General features: G+C 35.8%; 1 protein-coding gene and 1 pseudogene across 10 annotated transcripts in view; one reads left to right on the top strand and one right to left on the bottom strand.

The window, feature by feature from the left end:
- Positions 1 to 15,775, bottom strand: part of DPYD (dihydropyrimidine dehydrogenase) — an 841,255-nt gene that overhangs the window by 462,129 nt on the left and 363,351 nt on the right. For all 10 annotated transcript variants that reach the window (XR_001707891.3, XM_513583.8, XM_009425982.5 and 7 more), the window contains one exon: positions 6,881 to 7,065. Coding sequence is in view for 9 of the 10 variants with exons in the window: in XM_513583.8 (XP_513583.3) it covers positions 6,881 to 7,065 (185 nt within the window). In the remaining variant the exon portion in view is untranslated. The remainder of the gene's footprint in view (positions 1 to 6,880; positions 7,066 to 15,775) is intronic.
- Positions 1,137 to 4,381, top strand: LOC107973494 (translocation protein SEC63 homolog; annotated as a pseudogene).

The raw sequence follows: 15,775 nt of genomic DNA, 5'->3' as shown, positions 1-15,775 counted from the left end.
AGTCACTTCTTTACTAGACAATAGGATTCTTACTTGCAAATTTAAATCTAATAATTAGTGCTATCTATTATATCTACTACTTTTTAAAATGCATTTTTTGAATGAATGAATTAATTAATTAATGCATAAATGAGATTGATGGATGTATGTGGATGAATAAATTAATGACTAAATAAAATGCTTTTGCAACTACCTAAAATATCCTATTTCAATATTCATCTGTTAAGACTCTATACATCAGATTTCTATTCAAATTTCCTATTTGCCATTTTTTTCCTGATCTCATTTTAACAATCCAAGGTGAATGATTTCTAATAACCCACAACAATGGTATACACAACAAATATTCACAAAGCTTAGTCTTTACCAAGAGCTTTCCATACTTTCTTTCATAATCTTCTGCAAGACCCAAGAAGACAGCAGCTCTAATTATTATTTTAAGTAATAATAATAATTTATAATTGCTTATTCACTTCTATACCCTGGAGTGCTGAAGTAACCTGTCCAAGGTAACATGATTGGAAAGTGTTGGAACTGGATCTGATGTCTTCTCTGTAGTTCAGAGAGCCCAAATTTATAACCACTATATTATACTGCTGTTATTTATGCATTGTGGTACCCTCCCGAAGTCAAGTGTGGGCCCAAAGGCTATTACTTAATAAGTGGTAATTGAGCAAATTAACTAATGAAATTTAAGTGAAGCTCTCCTCAGAGAAATTGCCTGCACTTTCTCCCAACATGGATGTCTTCAAACAATCACATTTATCTGAAAATGCATATTACAAAGAAGTTCTAAACACCCAATTGCATGCATTAACACTATAATCTGTTTATAAAATCATATTTTAAAATAAGCTATTCAATGTTACCTTTTCCCCCAAAACAAACTAATGCAAAATATAAGACAAAATGTCATAAGCCTTAGTTGTGAAACATACTATAGACATTACAGAAATTTTTTTTAACAAATGCTACATTTGTGAGAAAACAATATTATATGCTAATGAACTTATCATATAACAAACTCATTAGTTTTCTTAACTCCTCCTTAAATGTATTTAAGATAAATGATTTCTGCATATTTTTCCTATGTAATAGATGAATACTTTATTTTGAGGGTACAGCAATACATAAACATGGTTCCTAGCTTGTACAGAGACAGACCAGTAAGCAGGCTTCAAACAAGGAGCACAAAGGAAGTTCATGTCACAAACTCCCTGGATGAGGAGGAGAAAGCCAACCCTGAAGGACAAGTGGGACTCAACCAGAGGGAAATGGGTGAAGTGGGGGAAAGGCCCAGATTCAGGAGAAATCTTGGTATGCTTGGGGACATTCAAATCAGCATCTCAAAGCTAAGAAGTTTGGCCTTTACCTTGAGTGTGAGTAAAAGTCATTGAAGGGTTTTAAATGAGCTAATTAGGATTCAACTGATAATCTAGAAAGATGACTCTGGCTGCAGTGTAGGGGCATTGGATTTGACAGGAGAGAAAGTGGAGGCAATTTCAAGAGAGGTGATAGAGGCCAGAACTAAGTTAATGACAATGTGGAGAGAGAAAAATCCCACTTTGTCTATATGTACCTTGTGAGCCTTATCGCTGCTTAGCACTTTGCATCCAACACCCTGGCAGGAAGGTGGAAATGTTGATTTTACTTGACAGAGATTTTTACCTACCTTTCATCTCTACTCCATTTTAACATGTAATTCAACACTTAGTTTGACAAGTCTGAATCCTTCAACCAAATCCAAAATTCTTACATGACACAACCTTTATTTTATATTTCAAACACTATCATTCCTAGCAATATGTGTTTTTAAAGCACATGCATGTTTTCTTCATTATAGCTAAAGGTCTGTTTCTCTCCTTTCTCTACACATCAGATTTCTATTCAAACTTCCTATCTGCCATTACATGGAAGTAAAATAATTTCTTTTTTTTTCCAGTACACATTTATTAGATTCAGGAAGTTACAAGACAACAGTGAAATGAACAGAAAAAAAAAAAACATTAAGAGTCCTTTAGAATGATATTGTGAAACACCACCAAACTACAATCATAAATATATTTAAGTATTGTTTATTCATTTTAATTTAAAATCTATAAATGGATTTAAATATTTAGGATAAGAACAAAAAACAAAATCCTCCACTGACCTGTGTTCAATTTTACTTTTTCAAATCTTTTTAGCTTCTCTGCCCACATACCATTTTCACTATGAATTCACACATTCACTGGGCTTCATCTGGCCTAACACAAGAACCTCATCTCTTATCCCTTGATTCCACTTTCATTTCTTAAAGGAGCTAGCAGGCTGCTCAGTAAGATTTCTGGTCAATCAAAATTATAACTCCACACAAAAGATAAAATAAAATAAGGGTAAAAAAGAGTTTTTAAGAGATAGAATAAGAATTGACCAGTTATATACAAAAGAGAGAAGAATAAAACTTAGATAAGTAGTTGGTAAATACAGCTATGTACCGTTTTGTCTTATAATGAAAAAAAATTATGTGCGTGTTGTATATGTGCACCAATGTAAATCTTTTAACTGTACTTTCTTGAGCGTATCTCTTATTCTGAGACTCTAGCCTTTCCTAACTTTTTCATAAAGTGTCCTATTAATTTATGTAAATAAATGTCAGTTTCCTTTGTTCTAATATTGTTATTCTGTAAAAGAAGAAGCCATCAGCATTGTATTGATTTCCAAATCATGTTGAAATTTTAATTATTCTGAGTAATTTATGAGGACCACTAACTTAGTAGGTTTGAACCTGGAAATAAAAAATGTTAAATACTGGAGTTGGAGCAAGTTGGGAAGAAATGTTTGACTTAAAAGCAGTGAATCTGAAATGTAGGAAAGACATTTACATGAAGATGTTTGGTGAATATGAAAAGTAGATTAGAAACACAAGGGAAGATATTCAGTGGACTGCTGGATTATGCAAGAGAGTGCCCTGTTGGAGGTACAGATTAGAGAGTTACACAGCAGGAGATAAGATTAAAAACTGTGAAACTAAAAACTGCCAACTAATAGTAATGGCCCTGAACCGTGAAGAAAGGGAGTTTCGTGCTCCAACTTTGGCATCCCTAGAAAACTGCATGAAGCTTTCTCAGATGGCCGTTCAGGGACTTCAGCAATATAAGTCTCCCCTTCTGCAGCTCCCTTACATTGAAGAGGACAATCTTAGACAGGTTTCTAATCATAAGAAGTATAAAATTTAAACTATCCAGGATTTGGTGAGTTTAAAGAATCAGATTGTCATACTCTACTGCACTTCCTTGAAGATGAAAAATATGAAGAGGTTATGGCTGTCCTTGGGAGTTTTCCATATGTGACCATGAATATAAAATCACAGGTGTTAGATGATGAAGACAGCAACAACATCACAGTAGGATCCTTAGTTACAGTGCTGGTTAAGTTGACTAGGCAAACAATGGCTGAAGTATTTGAAAAGGAGCAGTCCATCTGTGCTGCAGAGGAACAGCCAGCAGAAGATGGGCAGGGTGAAACTAACAAGAACAGGACAAAACGAGGATGGCAACAGAAGAGTAAAGGACCCAAGAAAACTGCTAAATCAAAAAAAAAGAAACCTTAAAAAAAAAAAAAAACCTGCACCTGTGCTATTACCACAGTCAAAGCAACAGAAACAAAAGCTGGCAAATGGAGTTGTTGGGAATGAAGCTGCAGTAAAGGAAGATGAATAAGAAGTTTCAGATAAGGGCAGTGATTCTGAAGAAGAAGAAACCAATAGAGATTCCTGAAGTGAGAAAGATGATGGTAGTGACAGAGACTCTGATAGAGAGCAAGATGAAAAACAAAACAAAGATGATGAAGCAGAGTGGCAAGAATTACTACAAAGCATACAGCAAAAAGAGAGCGCTCTATTGGAAACCAAATCAAAAATAACACATCCTGTGTATAGCCTTTACTTTCCTGAGGAAAAACAAGAATGGTGGTGGCTTTACATTGCAGATAGGAAGGAGCAGACATTAATATCCATGCCATATCATGTGTGTACACTAAAAGATACAGAGGAAGTAGAGCTGAAGTTTCCTGCACCAGGCAAGCCTGGAAATTATCAGTATACTGTGTTTCTGAGATCAGACTCCTATATGGGTTTCGATCAGATTAAACCATTGAAGTTGGAAGTTCATGAGGCCAAGCCTGTGCCAGAAAATCACCCACAGTGGGATATAGCAATAGAGGGGGATGAAGACCAGGAGGACAGTGAGGGCTTTGAAGATAGCTTTGAGGAAGAAGAGGAGGAAGAGGAAGATGATGACTAAGCAGTACTCTGAATGGACCATAGTGTTTGCACATATTTGCAATTTTTTGCTGTTTTGGAAGTTTATCATAAACCAGAAACAGTACAGAACTGATGTTGAGGGAGGTGTAGTTTTTTTACTCTAGAAACGGGTGCATAATATAACTAGGCAGTGGCAGTGCCTTGGTACAACCTGAAAAATGTTAAGGCTTATTGAAACCTTTCAAGTATGGGATGGTGCATTTATTTCATCTGCAAATGATAATAAATCCTTTGTTATTATTTAAAAAAACTGTGAAATTACTCTGAAAATAAGAGTAGAATGAGAAAATAAAAACAGGAAGATAGTTTGGGGGACAGGAAATGCAGAAGGAGGCAAAGTAGGGAACCATCCACTCCCTGAGTGGATAGCTGTCCTTTGCTGCTTCCTCTGTCTGAGGCAATAAACACTTGGTAAAGCATAGTGCTGCTATCTATCCTTCAGTCACTGCAAAGACTGGAGCCTGAACCACTCACCAACTTGTCTCCTTTGGGTTTCCCAGTGTCTGTCTCTGTTTAAATTGTGTTCTTTTTCTTTCTTTCTTTCTTTGCCTAGCCTAGTCCCTTTTGATGTATAACTTTTTAAAGTCTTAAAATTTTAGATTTGGCATCTCCCTAGATGCTATTTCCTGAATCAAAGCTTTGTCTCTTTGCAAAATCCACAGGCTCCTTTCTCTCTCTTTCTCTCTCTCTCTCTCTCGTTGTTTTGTTGTTGTTGTTGTTGTTTAAAGATGAAGTCTCACTCTGTCACCCAGGCTAGAGTGCAGTGGTGTGATCATAGCTCACTATAGCCTCCAACTTCTGGGCTTAAGTGATCCTCCCACCTCAATCTCCCAATTACCTCATTCATTTTGAGATTCCTACATTTCTGGGACACCACGGTTTGGCCCAACAACTCAAGCCCCACTACTCAAAGATGCCAAGGAGGAGGTGGAAGTAGGCAGGTGAATCAAACTTTTAAAAGATGATACAATCAGTGTCAAGTCCAGGCCCTACCTAGCAAATAAGTACGTCCTGCATTAGTTACACAAACATGAGAAGGACAACTAGAATAGACAAAATGGTCATGGAAAAGAGGAAGAAATTAAAGGAAGCATTAAAGATAAAGTGAATTTTGTTAGCATGTGGGAAACAAACAAGAGAACCAAAACAAGAGTGGTAAAAAGGCATAGTGTGAGCAGTCTTCCTTGAATAGGAAAGAAAGAATAAAAATTTTATTAACAAGAGCAAATTTTCCAGGAACATTTTACATAAATGAGGTAACTGTATCTACATTTAATTAAATCATAGAACAAAAAGAAAACAAAGCATTTAGTCAGAAAGTAAGCTACTGAGATCTGGTAGTTACACGTTTCTTCCTCAAGACCACAGTCGTTGTGGCAAAGTATGCTCAGCTTCACATCTCATCATTTCACATTCTGTATCCTAAATTGTTAAAAACTAAATTGTTTTCAAAAATTACAACTGAAGGCTGGGCACGGTGGCTTATGTCTGTAATCCCAGCACTTTGGGAGGCTGAGGTGGGCGGATCACTTGAGGCCAGGAGTTTGAGACCAGCTTGGCCAACATAGTGAAACCCCATCTCTACTAAAAATACAAAAATTAGCTGGGTGTGGCAGCATGCACCTATAGTCCCAGCTACTCAGGGGCTGAGGCATGAGAATTGCTTGAACCCAGGAGGCGGAGGCTGCAGTGAGCCAAGATCGTGCCACTGCACTCCAGCCTGGGCATTAGAGCGAGACTTCGTCTCAAAAAATATAAAAAAAAAAAATTAAATTAAATTAAAAAAATAAAAATTACAACTGAAATTCATCAAATGTTTGTTTCCTTTCCACTTAGATGCATAGAATTTGGAAAACAGACAGGACCTTATCTGGTCCAAATGAACAGATGAAACCATTTTTTGGACTATGTAAGATTATAATTAATGTAGATTCTAGTATATGTCCTATAATATTGTATACCATCAGATTTGATAAGTGTATGATCTATGTATTTAAGCCAATAATAAATATTTTGGACACATCAGGACTAATCACTTCACAGTACTCGAATGGTAGGAATGCATGATAAATTTTCTTTCTTTTTTTTTTTTTTTTTTTTTGAGACAAGGTCTCTCTCTGTTGTCCAGGTTGAAGTGCAAGTGGCATGATCATGGCTTACTGCAGCCTTGACCTCCTCAGCTCAAGAGATCCTCCCACCTCAGCCTCCCAAGAAGCTCGTACCACAGGCGTGTGCCACCATGCCCATCTAATTTTTTATTTTTTGTAGAGATGGGATATTCCTATGTTGCCCAGGCTGATCTTGAACACCGGGCTCAAGCATCCTCCCGCTTCAGCCTCCAAAATTGCTGGGATTATAGGCATTAGGTGGCATGCCCACCTGGCCCAATTTTTAATCAACTAAACAGTTCTACTACCTAGTCTGCATTTTAAAATTTTTATCCAAGTATGTACGTGACATATTGTATATATGCTTATTATATACCAAATAGAAATCCTCTTATAGATGAGTATCAAAAATAAATGAAGCACTTATCCATTGGAAAAGAATTAAGTGGAAATGATGGCAAATGCCTACCTGTACATATTTGTGAATGTACCAAGAAGCTTGCTTTCCATCATTCACCGATTCCACTGTAGTGTTAGCCAAACCAACGACATCGCCACCTGCAAATACCCATGCTTCACTAGTTTGCATAGTTTCTGGATCTACTTCTGGGAGACCCCATCTGTTAAATTTTATAGGGCTCAAGGCTTCTTTTACTGAAAAAACAAGTGAAAAACAATAGACAATCACTAGTCAACAGACAATTCCATAACAATAATTTTAAAATTAAGAAAAATTATGGTTTAATTATTGTTCCAGGGATTCAAACAACTGCTTTTAGTAAACTATAAAAATGAAAAGCTAATGAAATATTGGAGTTAACAACACATTTGAAGTGCACTGACTTAACTTTACACCTCACATACAGGAATTAAAGACCACAGATTTGGTCAATGTTTCAGAGCAGACATTTATGTCTACGAAGTATGGATCTATAATGAAGGAAAGTACAACCTTTTAAATACATACAAAATACATTTTTCTAAAACTTTATTCATAGCCATCATTTTTACAGATCTGTTACTACTTATATTATCCCCAACTTGTTCATGTGTGTCACTTTTGAAAGTTACATCATGAATTCAGGTCAATGGCTAATCTCCCTTTTACAACAAAATATTTTGTAAAGCAAAATGAGACAACATATATAACATTTTCATTAAATTATTTGCACTTACTATTAAGCAATTTAATGGATCTAGTATACAGTTATATTTAGCCAGCAATTTCTGCTTTGTTTTGTTAAAAGCAACAAATGCAAACATTACCATTAATTCCTTGTGGAAATTGCTCTGTAAAGTAGTTTTGCAATTATTTACTAAATATGCTGCATTCTAATGAATCTAAAAGAGTCATGGAAGAGGAATGAGGTTGTGTTTCTTTAAGAAAAATATCTAACGAACATTTTGAAAGCATAATCCTGACATTTGGAAGAGATCAATGGATGCAATTTAGAGAAAGGGTTGAGTAAGAGAAGAAATGAAGAAAGGTGGACAACACCCTATTTGATGGAGTAAACTGAGTAAGCCCGTGTTTAGGATAAAATGTTCTCTCCAGGTAACGTCATAATTTTTAAGCACAGCATCTCAGACAGACTAAGGGCCTTATTCTTTACTCCAACTCCAAAGAGAAAATATTAGTAACAACTTAAACTAAAAGAAGAGAGCTTGGGAGATTTTGGAACAGAAAAGTTAGTTGTTGAATTGATTTATGAATCAAGTATAACACAAAATAGCCAAATACAAAAAATGTTATTTTTGACACCTAAAACCAGTTTCTTCTGAGTAAAATAGAGGAAAAAAATAGAAATAAAATAAACACTGGTATATATTTGTAGCTTTTTTACTTAAAGAATGTTAGAGTTGTAGAAAATTATTGAGGGGTTACTGTTGATTGTGTTTTTCCCACAAGATCATAGGTTCCATGAGAACAGCAATTTGTCCACACTGCTTGCCTGTGTTCTACAGAGCACACTACAGTTCTTGGAGCAGAGGACACTCAATTGGATTGATGGATGAATGAATGAATGAGTAGATGGGTCAATGCTATCATACTCAGGTTTTTATTTTAAAATCTTCTACTGTTTCTATTTGTTTTTTCGTCTTTCATTGAGAGGAAAATTAAATATTCATGTAATTATTTTCAAAGCAGAAAGGCATTTTAAGGAAATTTTTCTAATGTTTTTAAAGGTCACATGAAAAGACATCTTTATCATTTGTTCCCTATTGCATAACAGATCATCACTACCATCTGTTGACAGTTACTTGAGTTGCAAGAAAGTCAATAGTGAGTATGGCTCATCAATTCAACCTATTTTAATAATGGCAACTGTAACACATCATCCTTGAATGATATATGTAATGAGCTTTATAAATAGTGGCAAGGGGTAAAAATGAATTCTGTTCTATCAGAAATGACCTTATGTTTCCAAAACTTTGGCCTACAAGAGATCTGAAATAAAGATAATTAATAAAAAGATAAGAAATTCAAAATTTTATCACTAGGAAATCAAAGCATTTTTTTTTACATTTATCTCATGTTTCACAGCAATATCCTTGAAATTTAAGTACAGATTTCATTCTATGCTTGAGCAAGGTAGGAATAATTCCTTAGTTATCTCTGAGTCCCACAACATAAATTAGAGTCAAAGACATGTTTACAGTCGGCCCTCCATATCTGTGGGTTCCACCTCTGAGGATTCAATCAACTGTGCACTGAAAATATTTGGGAAAAAAATAGAATGTTTATGTCTGTACTGAACGTGTACATACTTTTTTCTTTCCATTATTCCCTAAACAATATAGTATATCAACTATATATACAGCATATACATTGTATTAGATATACCATAAGTAATCCAAAGATGATTTAAAGTATATGGAAGGATATGTGTAGATTATATGCAAATAATACACTATTTTCTATAACAGACTTAAGAGCATAGATGGATTTTGGTATCCATGGGGGATCCTGGAACCAAGCCCCCCTAGATGTGAAGGGATAACTTTATCGTGAAGTTACTGAAGCTTAAGTAGGGTCCCTCACTTGCATGGGACTCTTTCAAAGCCCTGTGCCTAATTTCAAATCTATGAATTTTTCTTTTCTTAAAGAAGAGCTCTCAAATTGTATACACTTCAGGCCTCATAAAATTTGAATCTTCACTTGAGCACAGTGAATTGTACACAGGAGGTGCTGGATAAATGCTTCACAAATTAAATTGAAGTTCTTGAAGAATGTGCTTTACCATATTTTAGGATGCAAAAAATGTACATAGAACAATTCACTTTAACACTCCACCTGTCACAAACTCAGTCAATAAGTATTCAGGAAATGTTACTCTGAGTTTAACAAGTAACTTTATATTTCTTAAAATATTTAGCACCAACATCATAAGCCACCCTAGGGGCATTTATTTGTGAATTCAAAAGCACTCTTCTGCTCATGGGCATTTCTATTGTATATGCATTGTGTTATTATGTATCCTTAAACATTCATAATACTCATGTATACTTTTAAAAATAAGCTTTCTTTCCTTAATATTTGATTTATTTATTCTGTGAAGTCTTAAACCTGAATATCAACTGTTTTAATTATTTTATCATTTGTAATATCCAGCTAACCTCATTAAAAATCAAACAATTCTTTGATACTCTATTCTAAAATAGAAAAAGGATTTTCTTTCATATTAAAAATCATCTCAGTCACCTTTTGAAAATTAACTACCAAATTTCCTCCTGCTCATTTTGGAGACCTTCAAGTTTAACATGTTCCTAATTTCATTCCAGAAATAAAAAGAAAAAGCTGAGAGATCACACAGCTGGTTATGAGGTTACTAACATCAATCAAAATAGAGACCATCTGTATATATTTTAATACCCAATATTTGGCTCATCAAATATCTACAAAAAGATCACTAAGAAAGTAGAATATGGACAACATTTATAAATATAAGCAATGCTACAGTGGGTCAGAAATATTTTTTTCAGTAGCCCTAAGCACCAAGAATGACTGTATCACAACTGGAACATCAAATGGTTAGGATCATTTCCTTGTACATGTAGTAGACTCTAAGCACATGTAATATTCATATATAATATGAATTTGATTCATACTATATATGAATTTACTGAAACTTTGTTAAATCTGAAGCTAAATACCTTTCCTAATTTCAACAATTCTTTTAAAATATAGCCATTATTTTAATTATTTAATCATTTTCTTAAGCTTAGAACTCAAATCAAGGATTCAGTGAAAAAATTCACGTGCATGTTATTCATAATTTCTCAGAAAGGAATTCATTTATTTAGTTGCTCCTTATGAGGAAGACTATCATCCTCATCATTGTAACTGTTCTTCTATGAACTCCTCAGAGCTCTTTTACATCTCTGCTGATAGATTTAACTTGGAATACAATAAAAATAAAACTCAGAAGCAAATCTTCTGTTCTGTCTTTACCCAGCTTGGAAGGAGTGAAAGCATAAGTGAATGAAAAATGTATATTTACATTTGCAAACCAAATAACTGCTTGCCATTTCCTCTGAAGTGTTAAATGAATATTAATAGAAGGATTGTATTATTCCTTTCTTGTTTATAAAACGGGGGGATTTTCTGTTATGTTCATGCACAGTTTTCTCAGATTTTCCATGAGATTGCATCTTGATGGAGACTGTGGCATATGTCCCAGGAGCTCCATAGTTGAACAGAAAAAGAACTTGAAAAAGAATCCCAAAACATGCTTATTCACAGTCTATATTATTCTGCAATTGGAAGAGAAATTTGTTAAATGATATGGTGCCTGGAATTTTATGCAGTCTTTATAAAGAATGAAAACGTCCTTAATTCATACCAAACATTCAAGATTTATGTTAATTTTCTGCTTTAATTACTACTATGTTCAAATGAGCTTATTTAAAAAACAAAGACACTCTGAGGTAGCTTTATAACAAGAAACGGTTTTGAAATTGGAACTTTTAGTCAATTTAATGCTATGCATGAAATGATTTTTTATACAGACTTAATGGTATTGTGACACACAAGTTCTTCAATAAGCCACAGCTTAAAATTGCAGAAACCGTCCCTCAGGGACACATCACTAGCAGATGCAGATTGCCAAGGTCAATTAAACTGATGTAGCTGTGCTGTCACATATGTAAAAGAGAAACCCACAAGCATATGACAAGTATATTTCTCAGTTTTTATAAGAAGATGTCAAGAATGTTATATTTTAGTACACAAATATAAATTAATTCTCCACAAACAATAAAACAATACAACAGATATCATAATGAAGAAGGATTATTAGTATTCTTTGGAGAGTTTGATGTGTTATAAAACAATGGGGGGAATAAAAACTTTCAACATTTACAATAAAATGATACCTTGAAAACATAGATGAATTCATCCATGTCCTTGTTGTTTAATTTTACATAACCTATTACCCACTAGGACCAAATCACAATGAAACTAAAAGGTGTGCTGAGGCAGTAATCTCAGTAATTCAGCGCTGAAAGCAAAATCTCAGCAAGATCAAAATAAATTCTAATTACAAGGCCAGGATATCAGAGTTCTGTTTAAATAGAATAACCTGGGGTAAGGAAGGGCCAGAACCAGAGAATGCCTCCAACTAAGAATATCAAGTCTGGATGGCTTGAGCTTTGTCTTCACATCTCCCTTCCACTTCTCAGTACTTTAATCAGTATGCTCTCCACAATGAAGATTCATTGTTTTCCTTCTGCCAGTCTCTCAGAAGATAACCTTGATTCTGTACCTTCCTGCTCCTCCAGGTCCTCAAACACTGTCTCTTACTCTTTTTAGTATATTGTATGTGTCATTTTCTCCTCTCCTCTCCAATTTGAAAAAAACTTTGTTTTTGACATGGTTATCTTTTCTCACTGCCATTCTTATATCTTCCTTTACCCAATTTCTCAGTCATATACTTGGACTGCTTACTTGTCTCACCACCAAATTATTCCTTGAATGAAAGTATGGTCTCCACAGTCACCAAATTCTGTGACCTTAGTCTTCAGCTCTTTTGCCTTTCTGTAGCATCCAACAGTTGAATGGCATTAATTTTGATCTTTTTTGATTTGCAGAATGCTCCTCTACCCTGGCTCTGCTTATCTTTAAACTGTCCTTCTTGGGCTCTAGTCCCTCTTCACCTCTTCATTTTCCTCTTCTCAGCTCTCAAATATTCAGTCCACTGCACTTTCTCTGACAGAAATCATAGTCATTTAGGGCCTTCAATTTCATCTCTATAAAGATGGCCTCGAACTCTCCCTTGAGTTCTTCCTTTTATTCTGGAACTTCCGGATGCCTGTTTAAGATTATAACCTGTAGGCTCTAATGTCCCTTCCAAATCATCACATCCAAAACTCAGTTCACAAGCTTCCTCTGGGCCTTCCCACCTCATGATTTATTATTGGTGACCTTACTCTTTCATTTCCTCCACTCATTGTGAACACGTCTTACCTTTGCTTCACTCCTCAAACCTTCTATAGACTCGACTCCTTTCTCTTGCCCCCACTGTCAGGAGAAGGCCTTGTCCCACAATTCACAGAGAATATAAAAGCTATCACATGGGAACTCTCTTGTCTTCCCATCAGCAAAACTACAAACCTACTGGATCTATACCTTCGCTCTCTCTCTCTCTTCCTTTTTAATACCACTAAGGAACTCTCCCTCCTATCAGAAGCCAGTCTCTCCACATGGGCCCAAGAATCCTCTCCTCTGACCTGGTAGGAATTTTGCCCCGACACTATATCCACTCTCTTCTCTATTACCAGCCACTCCCTACAAATTAGAGGTTTCCCATATGTAGGTACATACATGTACAGTAGTACCTCCCAATTTAAAACCATTCCACATCTGCATTTGACTCCAAAGCTTCACTAAACCTATTTTCACTGATATGATTAATTGGTTCCAGGTCGCCAAGTCCAGTGATTCTTCTCAGTGATCATCTTGCTTCAGAGCCTGAAATAGGGTGAGGTGAGTGAGGCAGACAAAGAACAAAATTTAAGGAGGTCCTTACTCTCAGGGTCAGGCAAAGGCAAAGTTGTTGGACAGGCACCTAATGTGCCTCCCCCTTGTTGTGCTCCTTGATTTCTCAGCAAAATTCAACAGATAACCACTTCCTCCTCATGAAAGTCTTTTAGCCTGGCTTCTGTGACATCATACTTTCTGCTTTCCACCTGTCCTCATGATGCATTTTTAATAGTCATTGCTGCTTTTTTCTATTCCCTTTTTCTTTTTTTATTTTATTTTATTATTATTTTTTCTTTTTTTATTATACTTTAAGTTTTAGGGTACATGTGCACATTGTGCAGGTTAGTTACATATGTATACATGTGCCATGCTGGTGTGCTGCACCCACTAACTCGTCATCTAGCATTAGGTATATCTCCCAATGCTATCCCTCCCCCCTCCCCCCACCCCACAACAGTCCCCAGAGTGTGATATTCCCCTTCCTGTGTCCATGTGATCTCATTGTTCAATTCCCACCTATGAGTGAGAATATGTGGTGTTTGGTTTTTTGTTCTTGCGATAGTTTACTGAGAATGATGATTTCCAATTTCATCCATGTCCCTACAAAAGACATGAACTCATCATTTTTTATGGCTGCATAGTATTTCATGGTGTATATGTGCCACATTTTCTTAATCCAGTCTATCATTGCTGGACATTTGGCTTGGTTCCAAGTCTTTGCTATTGTGAATAATGTCGCAATAAACATATGTGAGCATGTGTCTTTATAGCAGCATGATTTATAGTCCTTTGGGTATATACCCAGTAATGGGATGGCTGGGTCAAATGATATTTCCAGTTCTAGATCCCTGAGGAATTGCCACACTGATGTCCACAATGGTTGAACTAGTTTACAGTCCCACCAACAGTGTAAAAGTGTTCCTATTTCTCCACATCCTCTCCAGCACCTGTTGTTTCCTGACTTTTTAATGATTGCCATTCTAACAGGTGTGAGGTGGTATCTCATTGTGGTTTTGATTTGCATTTCTCTGCTGGCCAGTGATGATGAGCATTTTTTCATGTGTTTTTTGGCTGCATAAATGTCTTCTTTTGAGAAGTGTCTGTTCATGTCCTTCGCCCACTTTTTGATGGGGCTGTTTGTTTTTTTCTTGTAAATTTGTTTGAGTTCATTGTAGATTCTGGATATTAGCCCTTTGTCAGATGAGTAGGTTGCAAAAATTTTCTATTCCCTTTTTCTTTTCTTTTTTTTTTTTTTTTTTTTTTTGAGGAGTCTCACTCTGCCACCCAGTCTGGAGTGCAGTGGCATGACCTCCGCTCACTGTAACCTCCACCTACTAGGTTCAAGTGATCAAGTGATTCTCGTGCTTCAGCCTCCCAAGTAGCTGGGATTACAGGCGCTTGTCACCACGCACAGCTAATTTTTGTATTTTTAGTAGAGATGGGGTTTCAGCAGGTTGGCCAGGCTGGTCTCAAACTCCTGACCTCAAGTGATTTACCAGCCTCGGCCTCCCAAAGTGCTGGAATTACAGGCATGAGCCATCGCATCTGGTCCCATTCCCTTCTTCAAAACTAAAAATAGAGCTTACAAATCTTAGTATAATCCATGAATCTTGTTTCCAAATATCTCAACATCCAGTCAGTTAACATGTTGTGCCAATCCATCCAATGAAAATTTTATCCTAGTTACTTCTTACATTCCATTAACATCACTGTCAACTAAAGAAGAATGTTAGAAAAAATAATCAATCAGCACTTATGGATCTCTAGTACATGGCAGGCATACTGCTGGATATTTCCACAGAATATCTTATTAGATCACAAAAGAACCCTTGAAGGTGGATATTATCATCCTCAATAAAGCCAAGAGGTGGCAGAGGCAGTATTTGAATCCAATTATTTCATCTCCAAAGTCCTGCTGCTTCTGACTTTGGGTGTGGGGGCAAGAGAAAGCCAGAATAAATAGACTCTCCACAGTCTCATAAAATTCAGCATTGGGGATCATGGGAATAACTAAAATGAAGACAGGAACAGCAAAGAATTCTAGTCTTGGCTAGCTTCACAGATTCAGCCTTGAGAGCATCCTTTCCAATGAAACCTTTTTCCCCCCTTTCTAGTGAATTAACCACTAACGACTTTCTGTTACACTAGGCACTATGTGACTTTATTTCAAGTATTTGTTTTACCTCTACTACTCCTAAGTTCAGATAACTTATTTAAGTCAGCTACTTCCCCCCAGCATCTAGCATATAATTGGCATATAAGGGGAATCTAGTACATGTTTTTTGGTCAAAAAATGTAGTATTTGTCCATTCCATTTATTTAGCATTCATATTATTCTGTCTTAGTTATTTTTCTTGTAGATCTTATTTTCACAATTAGAGA

This window comes from Pan troglodytes, chromosome 1 (genome assembly GCF_028858775.2).
Source record: "Pan troglodytes isolate AG18354 chromosome 1, NHGRI_mPanTro3-v2.0_pri, whole genome shotgun sequence".
NCBI classification, from domain to species: domain Eukaryota; kingdom Metazoa; phylum Chordata; class Mammalia; order Primates; family Hominidae; genus Pan; species Pan troglodytes.
Note: the sequence above shows the minus strand (reverse complement) of the source record. Positions and strands in the feature narration are given on the sequence as shown.